The sequence below is a fragment of the Rattus norvegicus genome, chromosome 16 (genome assembly GCF_021556685.1).
Source record: "Rattus norvegicus strain SHRSP/BbbUtx chromosome 16, alternate assembly SHRSP_T2T, whole genome shotgun sequence".
NCBI classification, from domain to species: Eukaryota; Metazoa; Chordata; class Mammalia; order Rodentia; family Muridae; genus Rattus; species Rattus norvegicus.
Genome location: NC_141549.1, coordinates 75,420,260 through 75,436,383, shown reverse-complemented (window position 1 = coordinate 75,436,383; position 16,124 = coordinate 75,420,260). Strand labels below are relative to the sequence as shown.

General features: G+C 41.9%; 2 protein-coding genes across 18 annotated transcripts in view; both read right to left on the bottom strand.

Annotated features, from left to right (window-relative positions):
• The window catches only part of Erich1 (glutamate-rich 1), a gene marked incomplete at its 5' end in the record, with an annotated part of 52,793,804 nt that overhangs the window by 8,227,980 nt on the left and 44,549,700 nt on the right, over positions 1-16,124 (bottom strand).
• Positions 1-16,124, bottom strand: part of Adam18 (ADAM metallopeptidase domain 18) — a 71,614-nt gene that overhangs the window by 37,246 nt on the left and 18,244 nt on the right. For all 18 annotated transcript variants that reach the window (XR_015639549.1, XR_015639544.1, XR_015639541.1 and 15 more), the window contains 8 exon segments: positions 15,258-15,313; positions 12,554-12,632; positions 11,996-12,072; positions 9,946-10,117; positions 7,825-7,890; positions 6,282-6,353; positions 5,920-6,086; positions 5,094-5,175 (listed from right to left, as the gene is read on the bottom strand). Coding sequence is in view for 9 of the 18 variants with exons in the window: in XM_087589024.1 (XP_087445150.1) it covers positions 5,094-5,175; positions 5,920-6,086; positions 6,282-6,353; positions 7,825-7,890; positions 9,946-10,117; positions 11,996-12,072; positions 12,554-12,632; positions 15,258-15,313 (771 nt within the window). In the remaining 9 variants the exon portion in view is untranslated.

The following is a 16,124-nucleotide window of genomic DNA, read 5'->3' as shown; positions in this document are numbered from 1 at the left end:
GACACAGAACTAACAAAGAATTTCACAGGCCCAGAGTTTATTGCAAAAAATATCAACATTCTGAAAGATCAAACAAGGATCTCCCCTCTAAAACCTACCAGTCCTGTAGAAATGTTTGCCAATTAGAATTACTTAGACAAACCCCAGGAAACAGAATTTAAAAAGAAAAAATTCAGAAATGTCACCAAATAATTCAAAAAGTTTAAAGCAGACACAAAGAAATAACTCAATAAAAGTAAAGAAAAAATGTCTACGTGATGCCCAAGAACACACGAAAATAAGGCTGATGGAAACGATGACAATTCAAGACTTGAAACTGGAATTTAGTAAAGTGACAGAAACATTGGGGAGGATTCAAGATGAAATGAATATGGAATTGAAAAATCCAGTAATTCAACTAAAAAAGTCAAAAGGAACTCTTATAAGGGGAATTGGATGGAGCAGAAGATAGACTATCAGGATTCAATGATTAAGTAGACAGTCCAGCCAAATAAGGTAAGAATGTGAGAACAATTAAAACGCATAGGGAAGGACTATGCAGGAAATGTGAGACACCAAGGAGAGATCAAAACCTTCAAATTGTAGGCATAGATGAGAAAGAGATCTCAAATCAGTGGCAGAGACCAGATCTCCAAGAAGATCATAAAAGAGAGTTCCCTGAAGCTAAGGAAGACATGTCCATGTAGATTTGAGAAACAAGGAACACCAAACAGACAAGGAAAAAAGATCCCCATGTCGATTGAAGTAGTAATAAAAAGCCTTCCATAAACCCCCTCCCCATGGCTAGCAGAATTCATAGCAGAGTTCTTCAAACTTTCAAAAAGACTATTCAAAACAACAGAAATAGAAGGAACACTCTTAAACTCGTTGCATGAAGCCAGTACCACACCAACACCCAAAACTAGATAAAGACACAGCCAACGAGACCTACGGTCTGACACCTCCGACGAACACAGTTTCAAAACACTCAACAAAATACTTGCAGACAGAACACAGACATAAGTAAAAAGATTCTCCACCCTGTGATCAAGTTGGCTTTATCTCTAAAATGTGGGATGGTTCCATGTGCACAAATTGAGAAACATAATGTGGTTACATTACATGGTCATCTCAACAGATGCAGAAAAGGCCTTTGGGAAAATCTAACATCCCTTCATGATAAAAATCCTAGAGAACAAAGAAGTAGAGGCATGATAAAAGCTATCTATGAGAAACCCACAGTCATCATGCTAAACGGAGGAAACCTTGAAGCAATCTCAATGAACACAGAAATGAGATGAGGCTGTCTACTTCTAGCCGGAAGCACAAGCTGAAGCAATAAGGCAAGAGAAGGAAATTAAAGGAATATAAATAAGGAAAGAAATCAAACTATCACTATCTGCAATTATATTATTATAATATATATTATATAATTCATAAGAGACTCTAAAAATTCTAATTCTAGAACTGATAAACAGATTCAGCAATGTGGCGGGATACAGGATCAACTTGAAGAAATCAGTTGTTTTTCTAGAAACCACCAACAAGCAAGCAGAGAAAGATGCCATGGTCATGAGCCCATTCACAATAACCCCAAAGGAAAGGACTTGACATCGAGACACTATTACTGAAGCCATCATATACTTCAGTCATAACTCATGGGGAAAAAAATCTAGCTGGTAGTCACCTGGAGGCTTCATCCGTAACGGGTGGCATCACAGTACTGGAAGGTGCTGTGCACACTACTGGAGGAGAAAAGTGATCCCCCGTCTCACGCATCAGTCTAAGAGATGTGTTAAGCGTCAGGCTGCAAGATCTGCCCGCTGATGCAGTAGTGGCATGCGTTCTTCAAAGTAACCAACCACCTTTTTGTTGTACTTAAGGCCAATCCGTGAGATGGAGCTTATACCTGTTGCTGTCAACAGGACCAAGAACCTGGGGCTAGACAGGTCATGGTCCCTAGTGGAGAAATCTTTTACTATTCTGCTAAACAGACACAGCATCAACGTGACATCTCATGACTTATTGCTATACTTATAGGTCGGTGCATAGCTCAGCTCTCATCAGAGTAGCCTCATCTTGCAGTGAATGGCAGCTAATGTGCAGTGTGCAGAGAAGAAGACACTTGGGAGTGCTCAGTCCTAAATGGGAATCTGAATCATATCCTCCCTGTAAAGGTCAAGGATCTATGTGGAAGAGGGGCAGAAGGATATGGAATCAGGGATGGTAATGACTTCCAGGAAACTCGTTTCCAGACATAACAAGGCAGACAGATATAGACATAAACTCATAGCAACTATGACAATATGCACAAGACCTGCACCAATTCAAGCCAGACAAAATCCCAGCATGGAGGAGGGGAGGAGACGATGAGGTCCCACCCTCCAGATGAGGAGCTGTTGGCATTTGATTGCTGCTGGGAGAGGGAGGGAAAGTAATTTTCTAGTGGTGTAAGACCCCCATACTTAGCAATACTCTGCCAGTACAAACTGGACTTGGGTTTGAAAGAGAAGGCAAGGGAGGGGCACTGAGGAAAGGAACATGATGTTAAAAAAACTATATGGGCTGGGGATTTAGCTCAGTGGTAGAGCGCTTACCTAGGAAGCGCAAGGCCCTGGGTTCGGTCCCCAGCTCCGAAAAAAAGAACCAAAAAAAAAAAAACTATATAAAACTGTCAAAGAATTAGCATTTTTTTGTTTTTTGTTTTCCTTTTTTTTTTTTTTTTTTTTTTTTTTCCGGAGCTGGGGACCGAACCCAGGGCCTTGCGCTTGCTAGGCAAGTGCTCTACCACTGAGCCAAATCCCCAACCCGTTTTTTTTTTCTCCAAAAACAACTGTTTAAAAAAGATAAGTTGCTTCTCAATCTAGGAACATCACCACATGAATGAAGAACTGTCATCAGAAATCATAGATCTAGGGGGTTGGTCTGTCTGGTGCTGCTATGAATCAAATGCTAAATACTGGCCCCCAAGCTCTGGTTGCCCCCACACCACACACACACACACACAGAAATCCTTGTGTACACCAAATGATGCTATACAAATCTTTCCCCCTAAGTTATTCCTGATTGGTTAATAAAGATGCCTTCAGCCTTCGCTGGACTGAAGAAGGGGGCGGAGCAAAGGTTCATAGGCTTGAGGTCTGAGCCAGGGACCAAGAAAAGAGAGAGAGGGGAGAGAGAGGAGGAGGGGGAGGGAGAGGGGGAGGGGGAGAGGGAGAGGGAGAAAGTTGCCACACAGGTAGATGGATCATGAGCACACAGCCGTGAGGGCCGGCCTGATGTAGGGGCGGCCCATGTGGAACATGGCAAGAGTTAGCTGAGTCTCACCACAGGAAAGGAGACACAGAAGCAGAGAAGGTTCCTATCTGCTCGGTTCTTATGCTTTCACACTTATGTTCTGATGTACAGAGAAACCCATAATAAATATCTGAAGACAACAAGGCAGTGTAGCAACCCCCAGATAATAACAGCTACACGTAGAAAAGCACTCTCAGGAGATCTACAGGCGGAGAAGCAAGCAGCTAAATGGACTCGACTCTGCTCCGATCAAGGTCTGGGAGAGTGATCCCACTGCCTTCCCATGCATGACCTTCCAATCACCTGTACACACACACACACACACACACACACACACACACACACACACACACGCTGGAGGGAAGAACACATAGGACATACAGCTCCCCATAAGGAGCCTGGAGCAGGGACCGAGGAGGTTCTACAACAGAGAGCACGCGGGTGAGGGACTGAGGAAGAAAAGGAGTGAATAGCGGAGTAGAGACACTGAGGGATGGAACAGAGCCCTGAAATTACAGAAAAGATGACAAAATGATTTTAAATGTTTTCATGTGAGAGAAAACATAAAACTAAATGAAAACAAATATAGTACAAGTCATCAGGTCCATTGTCTCCACCCAGAAAAGCCGTCTTATATAATCAGCAGAGGGGAGGACGAGGGAGAGCATGGGGGGGCACAAAGTCCTTAAATATTTGTACAGAGCGACGTCCCTAACGCTGCGACCCTTTAATGCAGTTCCTCATGTTGTGGGACTCCCCCCAACCTTAAAGATATTTTTGTTACTACTTCACAACTGTAATTTTGCTACTGTTATGAATCATGAAGCTGATATCCATGTGTTCCAAAGATCTTAGGTGACCCTGTGAAAGGGTCATGACCCCCCAGAGGGTTCGGGACCCCCGTGTTGAAAACTGCTGCTGTGGAGGACACAAGCAACGAACAGGTGAGGGAGAAAAGCATGGTCTTCAATTCCCAAGGGGAAGACGACTCGGCTGGTAAATTTCAAGGTACACACACTCCCACGCGCAATTAACCCAGCATTTAGATGGACCGAATGCCTTCTGGATCACACAGCTCCCGTGAGCGGTGGCTTCTCTTTTTTCTCAGTTGCTGAGGCGCGAGTCAGTGAAACGTGAATCAGAGCGCATGCTCCGTGGGAGACAAAGCGAGTACTGTCACATCGCAGCTGTGCGGCCTGCATGGTGTGCAGCGACAGAAATAATGAGACAGTCCCCAGTATGCCTCGAGAGTAGAGAAAGAAGTCTTTCTCAAACGTGTAGGAAGGCAGCCATATTTTGGACAAACCAGTGTGAAGCGATTTAGATCCAGGAAGGGCCGCCCATTGTGCAGTCCGAGCAATTTATTATTGGTTCTTTGTTTGGCTCAGAAGACAATAAAATGAAAATTTTGAAAAAAGCATGAGGTGTTATGAAATGGCAAACGTAAGTCGATGGCTTCTGCCACTTCTTAGACTTGGACACATGGAGGCGCCTTTACTTTGGGGCTAATGTTTGAGTTACTTAAAAATCCAAGGAAACTTTAGTAATTGTCACAACCAGTTAGTGAAAGGATATTTGAGACTTTGTATTACACTGGTTGTGCTTGAAAGTTGTAATGCAATTGGACATTTTTAACTTTGAAAAATTTTGTTCCAAGGGAATAATAATGAAATTCATATATTTGCATGTATTCATACATGTATTCACATTTATATGAAAACACCAAATTCTTCCAACCATTTGGCCACTCCATAAACACGTGCATAGTATATGGCAGTTGGAAAATAGTGACAGGGTAAAGAATAAAAACTACATACCGTACCAACCCCCGCGACATAGCTTTCATTGCATAATTCACCCGGTGACGTAGCTCCGATGTATTTCAGATGTTTCCTGTAACTACACCATGATGGGTTGACTTTTCATTCATGTTGTTATGTAGAACATTATATAAGCATATATTTACCTCCTCATGAACTTAAAAGATTACTTGAGGAACATAACAATTCCCAATCTGGATATCTAATAAAGTATGCAAAATATCCAAATTATTGTAAATATTCATTTGATACCAACTCTTTTCTTCACCCAGTTCCCAGATCTGATACTAGTTTATTGTCTGAAATGCTTCTAAGTCTCCCTTATTGTGAGGTAACTCCTTAGGTCACTAAAAGTTGAAAAGTAAAGAACTTTTGACTGTAGAAGAAGCAAATTTGAAATTAAATTATCACAGAGCAACCCATACAAATTCTATTCCTGTGAAAAAGTAGACATGACGTACATTAATCTGTATGGGTAACATTAAACAATTTTTATATTATTAGATTAGACTGATACAATTAGTAAAGCTGGTATCATACAAACTGGTGGAATTCAGGATTTGTTCACATTAATTCTACTTTAAATATGAAAACATATCAATATAAAATTGATCATAATGTTTTATTTTTAAATTATCACCTTTGTAATATACATTATACTTTATTATACATTTCATATACATATATCTATCCATATCTATATCTAGATCTATATATATAATTTTAAAAGCATCCTATAAAAAACTGAAGACTATGATGAACACAAAAACTTTGCTTAATGGAATTATTAATCTGCTTGTCACGCAGAACTCTGTCTACTTACATGAGTAAGTGTGTTATTTCGTTGGACTGTGGGGTAAGATAGTCTCGTTTCCAGCCCAAAAGTCTTTGTAAAATATCGCTAGCATTCCCGTCAGTAGAAATTTGATTTTTATCTGACCACAGTTCCAAGGAGGCCAACACAACATTTAAGTTCAGCTGAGTGAACATCTGAGAATAGGATTACAGTGTATGTTTGAAAAACATCAACTATTATATCAGAAATACAGAAAAAGTTCACTAGAGTATTCAGAACATTAAGCTAATAAAATATATGCAAGTCATTAATTTTCCATACTTATAAAATGCAAATTATAGTCAATGTTTTTTTTAATGAAATTAGAGGTCTGAAAATTAAAAACTTACAGTGTTAACAAGCCCAATAATCTGGAAGATCTTCTGTGTTACAGCCATAATGTCAGATCCCATATAATCAAACTGAAATGCAAATTTAATTTTTAAGAGTAAGTTTTTAAGTAAAGTTTGAACTGCTGAATTGTTTTGGTAGTACAGGACAAGCATAGGATTTATTAAGTATTTCTACATGCTAATTTTATTTATTTGTTTGTTTATTTTTACTTACTTGAGAGGATTTCTCTTTGTATAGCCCTGGCTTTCCTGGAATTATCACATTTCATGTACAAGGATAGTAATAGCAACTTTATTCCTTAGAACCTCAAGCTTTAGTATAAAAGGAAAACGATAAATTAATCTTCAAAAAATTGTGCTGTTAAAAGAGTAGATATTATATAGCTTGTGACCTATGCTCCATACTCACGGCATCCATAGCCTTACATTGGTTAATAAAAGTGTCAATGAGCACAAAGGCTGAGTGACATACATGTGTGAGCTGATGTCTATGTGTACATACGTGTTTGGATGTCTATGTGTGTAAGACCCAGAGTGACGTATTCCTCACTTCACTCTGTGTAGACTGCATACCTCTTTGCAAAGCATTGGGAATTTCTAAACGTTGCTTCTCAAAATCCCTTTGTACCAGGTTTGTCGATGTTGCTGAGAAAGCCCATGGAGCTACCCAAAAGCCCCCTTCACTGGTTTCCATGGCTTCATCGTCAATCTACTCCGAAATATCAGCTTTGAATTTTCTATATTGTTGCTTACACGAGGGATTTGGCTAGCCAACATTTCCCCAGGCCTTCCTCTCTGAGAGATGCGAGTCACTGGTAAAGTCGTATGCTTCCTTCCACATGGGATCTTCAACCACCCTCGGTTATCTCTCCGACATCCCCTCCTCCACTCACATGCCCATCTCTGACTACTTAAACCTCTGTGCCCATTACGGAACCCACAGTCTTAACTGACTCCACGCTGCACACCTTCAGCAAACCCCAACTCCAGACGGGGTGAGACAAGCTCTAGCCTCAGGCTTAGATCCAGCTACTGTGTTTGCTCCTCCCACACACCTGCCATCCTAGGAAGATGCTCACTCCCTTTTCAGGCGCACAAACCCACAGAGTGGTTATTTCCTGATTTGGAGACTGCCAAACCCTTCTCTATGTATCCTAAAAGCTATGAGCATTGTTCTATTTCAGTCTTTATATTAACGTGCACTGCATTAACATATGTTATAGTACACAGTAACGGACAGTATGGAGAGTTATTCTCCACAACTCTCTTCTTTAGTTGTCTTTTTCAAAATTTGAACTTTATAAAGCAGATAACGTCAGGTGAACAGGCTTATAAAAGATAGTAAAACACACACCTGTGAGCTCAAAGAAAACCAATAATTTCTGTATTTTTTGTTGTTAAGGAAGGGGAAAAGGCAGAAATGGAGGAGGGTGGGAGGAGGGAGGAGCTTGAGGGGAAGAAAGGGATATAGGATAGCAAAGGGCAGAGGAGAAGGACGTGAGAGGGGACAGGACGGAGGCGAGAAGGGAGGCCGACTTACCAAAAATTTTCCCACAATAATGTGCAATTTTAGACTTTTAGGTAGCAGCTGTGAATCGTTTTTGTCCTGGAAAACCACCAAAACATATTAACTAGCTGCTAATGTGTACCGAGCTTCCTAAACCTAAAAGCAGAAGTTAGAAAAAATCAGGGGACACACACACACACACACCACACACACACACACACACACACACACACACACACACACACACACACACACACACACAAAGCCACCATCAAGACCTAAACGTCAAATCCTATTGCAGAACATTATTTTCACTTCCAAGCATCCAAGCATCCTTGACGTGACAGGTTCCCTGTGAGGGCTGCACCCTTACGAGGACAACTCCAGACATTGCTGGGTGCTGTGAGTGTCTGATAGTAACCCTGAGTGGTCTCAGTGGACTGTATTTATAAAAGTCTGTGTGCGTGTGTGTGTGTGTGTGTGTGTGTGTGTGTGTGTGTTTCTGTGTCTCTGTGTGCGCACACATGTGCTTGCACACAAGTGTGTGAGACAACCACAGGGAATAAGAAGCCATGAATTTGAGGAATGGAAGGGACACGAGGACTGGCAGGGACAGAGAGAATAGTGCGAATCCATAAAAAGTAACAAGCCCCCAGGAAAGCTGTGAGAAGAGAACTAGGCCCCACCGCGGTCTCATGTGTAACTTGCATACTCATCACTGTCACGTGCTCTGCACATGTGAGAACACTGTGAATTTGAGAGAGGCCACTTGGTCTTTTCTTTCTCTCTGGGTTGTACCTCAGATTTGTCCCTGAGGTTCTATTTTCAAGGGTTCTTTTATGTTCACCAATGGTACACTCACGGCTGTTTATGGCATGAGATTTCATCTGCGGCTCATTCTATTTCCAAATATAGGTCATGTAAACACATACTATCTATATTGATATAGTATCTAGGTATCTACTTATCTTAATGATTTTTTTACAGTTTTATGAAATTCATACATCACTTTCAGAAAAAAAAATGTGGTCTTTCCCAAGCCAAATTTTACAGCCCCAAAAATGGATAGTATTTTCTCCATTTGCGTAGTTCTTTATTAAGTTGGCGCTTTGTAGTTTGTGAGTCTGTGAGTGTGTGTGTGTGTGTGTGTGTGTGTGCAATGTTTCTACAGTTCCTCTGCTGTTCTTAGGAGTGTGGTGGATTTTCACACGACAGTCTAAGATTCCCGAAGGGTGTCCTTCACCCTCAGATGCAGGAATATCGCACAACCCTCCTATCCTGATGGGTGGGGAGATTCAAGGAGATGACCTGGAGTATACCAAACGTCAATAAGAGCGAATACGCGAGTTCTTAGGGCAAAGGCACACAGGTGCCTCCCTGTTCTCGGAGAAGCTAGCTCATAGCCAAAGCCACTCTCAAAGTAATGTGATGGGCATGTGTTTCTGCTGATGAGGAGAAGGGGCTCTTAATGGGCAAACAGCTCTAACAGGTGAGCTTCAAAAGGCACAACCTCAGAAAACTTCGGTTCTAATTAGTCAGAAGTGTGCATCTACTCTATAGTGAAGTCAGAGGCATATATCTACTCTCTTTATTTCTCGATATTGTCCAGGAGAAACTGTTCAGTGGGTACCCATCTTACAGCCATGTTTGGGCGACGAATGAGGCCAGAGCTTCAACTAAATTTCTCATTTCTAGGCAAAACTTAGTGTTTCCTGGGTAGGCTTGTTAGTGAATGCTTTTAAAATCACAGTTTAATTCTGTACCTTCAGCGATACACAAACAATTGCCTAGCTTAGAAAATGTATTCAGTTGGTACATTGTAAAGCTGCACATGAGACGGTGGAAGCACTTTCACGGGGCTACTGAACACAATGGCCAGTCTTCCTGCATTGGTTAACCCTTTTCAATAACAAATATTTCCTCAGAAAGAACAGCTACACGAAAATGTTACCATATAGGCAATAAATGTCAAGTATTACTACTCAGTAATCTTCCAGGTTCTGTGAAATTTGAATGCTTTACGTCAGGGTGCGGAGCAAAGAGCTGTGAAGTGCATTGTTCCCACCCATCAGCTGACTAGTCCCCCCCTTCACGACTGGCGAACAATGGGAGTGGTGTGCTAGGGTCCCTTACCGCCAGAGCCCTTCCAGTTACCTGCTCACGGAAGTGGCCTTTATCAAGCTGGCGGCTTGTCTGCCAAATACAGCTGTAATTTGCTGCTAACGTTGAGCTGTTGCTCTTCATTTGATAAACTATGTGCTCGAATCTTGCTGAAGACTCCAGTGGTTCGATTCCATAGCTGGTATTTTCCAACTGCAGGAATCCCCTGGATTTAAACAGGCAGTTATCAGTCCCATGCACCGCCCCACGCACAGCGGTCATCTGAAATGTGAGACGCAAGAAACCACAGCAAGGCAAACAATCTTAGGCATTTTTTTTCCCTGCTTGCTTTTGCATTCTCAGGTCAGACACGGGAAAGGGAATCTGTAAAGGGTTAATTTAATGCAGACAGAAAGACAAGAATAGGAATACTGGTCAGAGACAAACTGAAATAAAAAAAATAGCAAAAGCAGGAAGTAATGGGGTAAGAGGACTTCGCACATCGCTGGTGAAGATGTCACTATGGAGATGGGGAGAAGCTCCATAGAAAAGCAGCAGCAAAGGACCCAACTACTCCACTCCTGGGTGTGCACTACACTCGTGGCTTCCCACCATCACGACCTGGAGCATCTGGGAAACTTGAACAGGAAGGAATTGTACCCTCCTCATGATTTCAGAGGCACCAGCCCATGAGCACTTGGCCTTGGTTCTGAGCCTATGGCCAGGCAGAACCATTACGGTTCAAGGACACATAAGAGAACAGCTACTGATTTCATGCCAGGCAGGAAGCAAGGGGGAGGAGAACAAGACAGACACCACAAAGACACAGTTTAGTGACCCAAGTCCTCTGCCTAAGCTCTTCCACCTCATAGACCATTCCGCTGTCAACTCATGAGGGATCAATCATCAGCCATGTTAGTGTCCTCGAGGTCCAATCTTTTCTTCATGGTGACAGCACCTGGGACCAGGTTTCCAACTCCCAAGTTCAAGGATGATAGGCCATAAATGACATAACACGTAGATCTAGGGGAGCAGTCAGGGGATGCCAAGGAAGCTTAGCCCTGTGTTTACTGCAGCATGACTGCCAGTAGCCAAAGTATGGGATTGACCTAAGTGTGTGTAACTGGACAAACGAAATAGGAAGTCTATACACAGATGAATAGTATCCGGCCAGTAAAAAAAATCATGTCAAGTACAGGAAACTGGTGGAATTTAATAACTTATAAGAGCCAACCACAGCATATACAGAAAGACAAGTACTATTTTTTTTCAATATAGGCAAGAAAACAGTGTTTGAGGGGAAGGCAACTGAAATCAGGAAAGCCACAAGAGAAATGGCTACAGGGAAGAGGAAAGGGTGGGAGAGTAGAGTGTTGGGAGTGAAAACTATCAAACCATGCTGTATGGAAATGCAAACATGAGATCGAGACATACAGCTAACACCTATCATAGATACAATAAAACCCATATAGTAAGGAAGATGAAGTCCTAGAAATCGATAAAAAGTCTAAGACTGTTCTTGTGGTTACAAGGTAAAACGAAGGGGAGATGGAATACAGAACGGACATCTCAAAAGGCGTCAGCATGGAAGGGGGCCATGCAGAACACCCTGTCTCTGTTCTTGAGTTACCTTCTCTTGACAAACTTTTTTGCGTTTCCCATGGGACGGATGAAAATTACTTATTTCTGTGAAATCACTTGATTGCTCCTTATGAGCTTTATTAGCTGTCTCATGCATGGCGCTACAAACTCATTTCATAGTGTGTGGCCTATTAGATTAAAATAACCAATCAAGGTAATTTCCCCATAGCTGAGATAATGACAGAAAAGAAAACTCTAGCCTTTTAAGATATTCTTATGACCCCATTTCTCAAGACATCCCTTCCTGCCCAGCATCCCCGAAACCCTTCCAATCAGGATGCCCTCAGCTGGGTTGTTTTGAGTGACAACTTAGGTTCAGGTGTTACAATGAATATAGGGCCATTGGAAAAGAAGCTTTCAGAACTCCGTCAGAGGTTCCTGTTGACTCCTGTCCAACGTCCTGGTTTACTTTAAAGTGTATCCCACTGCATTCATATATAAGCACTCTCTTGGACATTATTACCTGAGGCCGGAGCAGAGGCTGAGTGTCACAATGGAATCTGGTACTTCACCAACATATCCTCGGTAATGGCAATGAGCCTGAAACACAAGTCACCAGATAATGTCACAAATTCATCTCTTTTTTCAATAATAAAAAAAAAGTATGTTGTCAAATATTCCAGAAGGTTCATGATAGCAACAGATTTGATATTGAATCATGAATTGTGTAGAATGATTAATGCAAAGTCTCAGGAAATTAGATTTTAGGCACTCTCTTTACTTGGCACATGTGTGTTTTCTCCATGTTTCTATCTCCTTCCCATGACATTTCATTGTATAGAGGTCATTCATAGAACAGGTCAGAGTTCCGAGGAGGAAAACATTTGAATTAGTGTCAACATGGGGCTTGGGAAGGAGCACCAAGATAGGGTTTTCTTTGCACATGAGAAGCCCCAAGCTTAGTCTCAGTGATTAAAAAGAAATGACTTAAAGGGACAAGTACTCTCATTATACAGCAGTACTACATCTGCTGCCACAATAAAACCTAAGATAACAAGTGTCTAATATATCTGATTCTCACCAAAAAGTGCGGAGAGTCGGAATACAGGGATCCAGTTTCATTATATGCATAAACCGAAAAATTCCGGGATAAAAATGAGCTAGAAGTAAACGAGCAAAGAGAATGTAAGTCATAATTTAATATTAATGTATACATTAATGAAATAACATTAAGTGCAATGGATTCATATAATAACACAGTTTAATTAAAATAATTTTAGTTTGCTATCATTCTTGATACTTTTCTTAAAAACAAGTGGTATATGGTCAGAATCAGGAGAATACAATGACAGATACTCCGTGGGACAGCGCCATCAGGGGCTGCTGAATATGGCTTCCTTGAACAAATACAGACTACTGTGTGTATCACATGATGGGTCCTCATCTGAGTCCTAGAATATAGAGCTGAGGAAAAGAAACAGCCTCTGGTCAGTCAGAGTCACATATTGTTACATGACAATCGACAGGGCCTGGGTATTCTATGGTGACAGTCACAGGAGAGTATATAGGAAGACACACCAGGCTCAGGAATTAGGTGACCATTAGACACAAAGAACAAGCCATATGGACTTTTAGACAGGGTTGGGTAAAAGGAAAGGGTCTTGAGTCAGAAATGTGTTTGCATACATGAAAAGCAGCAGTGGTTTCTTTCCTGGAGTAGGGTAGAATGACAGAGAAGATATTGAAATGGTGTTGCCAATGGGGAAAGCCGACAGGGGCCGGGACAGATGAAGACAGTAGCAGACCAACATTTGAGAAGAACTGTCTTAGTCAGGGTTTCTATTCCTGCACAAACATCACGACCAAGAAGCAAGCTGGGGAGGAAAGGGTTACTTCAGCTTACACTTCCACATGGCTGTTCATCACCAAAGTAGTCAGGACTGGAACTCAAGCAGGTCAGGAAGCAGGAGCTGATGCAGAGGCCATGGAGGGATGTTATTTACTAGTTTGCTTCCCTTGGCTTGCTCAGCTTGCTTTCTTATACCAGCCCAGGGATGGCACCACCCACAATGGGCTGGGTTCTCCCCACCCCTTGATCACTAACTGAGAAAATGCCTTACAGCTGGGTCTCATGGAGGCACTTTCTCAAGGGAAGCTCCTTTCTCTGTAATAACTCCAGCTTGTGTCAAGTTGACACACACAACCAGTCAGTACAAAAGCTAAACTCAGAGCTCTACATGCCAAATTCACAAATGCCAAGGCCGGTTAGAAGTTTAATACTGTTACCCAGGCACTCCCTGATAGAGTCTTGAATGAGGACAGAACCCGTGGTAGAGGCACATTGTTATAATGCTTTAAGGGTAAACACATGGGATTAAATCACCCACTGGACCCATGGAAAGGCAGGAGCAGGAGAGACACCAAGGATGAGCACAGGGAGTATTTTTCTTTTCTTTTCCTTCCTTTTCTTTTCTTTTCTTTTCTTTCCTCTTTCTTTTTTAAATTGAAAGAAATGACTTACCATTTACTAAAATGGTTATGAGAAGTGCAGATATGGGGACAGCATCATAGGCTCACTTTGGGCCTGTTCCCAACAGGAATTGTAGCAAATATTTGATTAGGAGGTTAAGTAGTGAATGGGTATGGCATGTACTGCATGTACAAATATAAGTGACAAGCCACCACAGTGAAGATATAAATGACAAGCCACCACAGTGGGTACACATATAGCCACAAGACTGAGCTGCAACACCAGTTGGCCGAACACATTAGAAATAAGATTAACTCCACATTCTCAGCTCAGACAGGTGACGAAGAACCTGAAAAGGGTTAATGCAGACAGAAGGACAAGAACAGGAATACCGGTAAGAGACAAACGCAGGCCAGGGGCTGACGATGTCCTGTGATCTGATGAGATAGCATGTTACAGGAATGTCACGGAGCAGTTAGTGACACCAAATGCCATTCACAGGTAGAGAATAAAATAATGGAATGAAGACTAAACCACAGCCGCTACGTTTAAAAACGTCCAAAGGCAGTGACAACTTTACAAACACTCCCAGTCATTTTCAGTGGAATGCACTGTAGAAGAAAAGACCAGGGTAAGGTTGGCAGACACCGTGACTAAGGCTAACTCCCGATGCTTTGTTCAACCACAAGGCAAAAGGACGGCAAGCAACAGTTGTCACCCATCTTTGTTGATCCCTAAGGCTCAGAGGAGACTGTCTGATCTGTCCTGTAATGACTGCTGATAAGATGCCGTGGGGATGTGGAAAGATGGACCGTGGCTTTGAACTCTGGGTGGGAACAGAGGCCAACCAACATGACAAGAGACCTATTGTAGACGGAAGGGAATGTGACACTGAGGTCACAAGGACTGGCACTGGAGATTTTTATACATAAAATGTGTCAAGGGAGGTTGTTTTGAACCATATAGTTACCACACCATAAAACTGGCACTACTTGAATTCCCAACGATCGCCCCTTGATTACTCACTGTATTTGATTTCAGAAATTCACGAAATTAACCATGCTTGGGTATGAGGGAATATGTAATCGAAGATTTCCAAGTGTGTTATCTATTTCTCGATTTACAAATATAAATCTGAAATTTTAAATGCAAAGTCTTCACAGACCCAATGTTCAGGATCAAATGGGTTCCTATATTGGAAAGTTGACTGACCATTATACCGCACTACTGAGTTTAAGCATTACAAATAAACGTTAAAAGAACGAAAACTGAAGACAGACTTTTTACTTTTGCAGAAAGGGAAGATATATCTTACTAGTTCCTGAGGTGCAGAAAGTAGGGTTTCCCGTCAATGGTAATGACGTAAGACACCTAAAAGAGAGCAGATTGACAGACGATTTAGTAAAGCGGATGACTGCAATGTAAGATGGGATTTTTCACTTGTTAATTAAAGATATCTCAGAACACTAAACATAAACATCTTTAGGACCTATTGTGTTAATTCGTAAGATTTTAGAGTTGGTTGACTTCAGAAGAGTGTGACTTAGTGTGTAGATTGAAATGTTCACAAATCAATTATATCTTAAAATATAGTTTTAGTATCATTAATATCCTATCGATTTCTTTTGGATAGAAAAACTTATTTCTAAAAAACAAGGCATGAATGAGAGCTTATGTTGCATACCAAATGTAGTGAACTAATAAACAATTTATAAATATGTGCATATTATATTATATGTATAATATGTATAACTCAACAAATAAAACTACAAGGGGGAAAAGCCTAAGAGACTACCCAGACAAGAAGCCATGAGCAATGCCTTCAGCCGAGAGGTGGAGCTTCCAAATATCAGGAACTGAGTAACAGTAATGTCTACCTTCCTTCTCCTCCTCCTTCTCCTCCTCCCCATCCTCCTTCTCCTCCTTCTCCTCCTCCTCATCTCCCTTCTCCTCCTCCTCCTCCTCATCTCCCTTCTCCTCCTCCTCCTCCTCATCTCCCTTCTCCTCCTCCTCCTCCTCTTCCTCCTCCTCCTCATCTCCCTTCTCCTCCTCCTCCTCCTTCTCCTCCTCCTCCTCCCCACCCTCCTTCTCCTCCTTCTCCTCCTCCTCAGGAACTGAGTAACAGTAATGTTTACCCTCCTCCTCCTCCTCTTCCTCCTCCTCCTCCCCCTCCTTTTCCTCC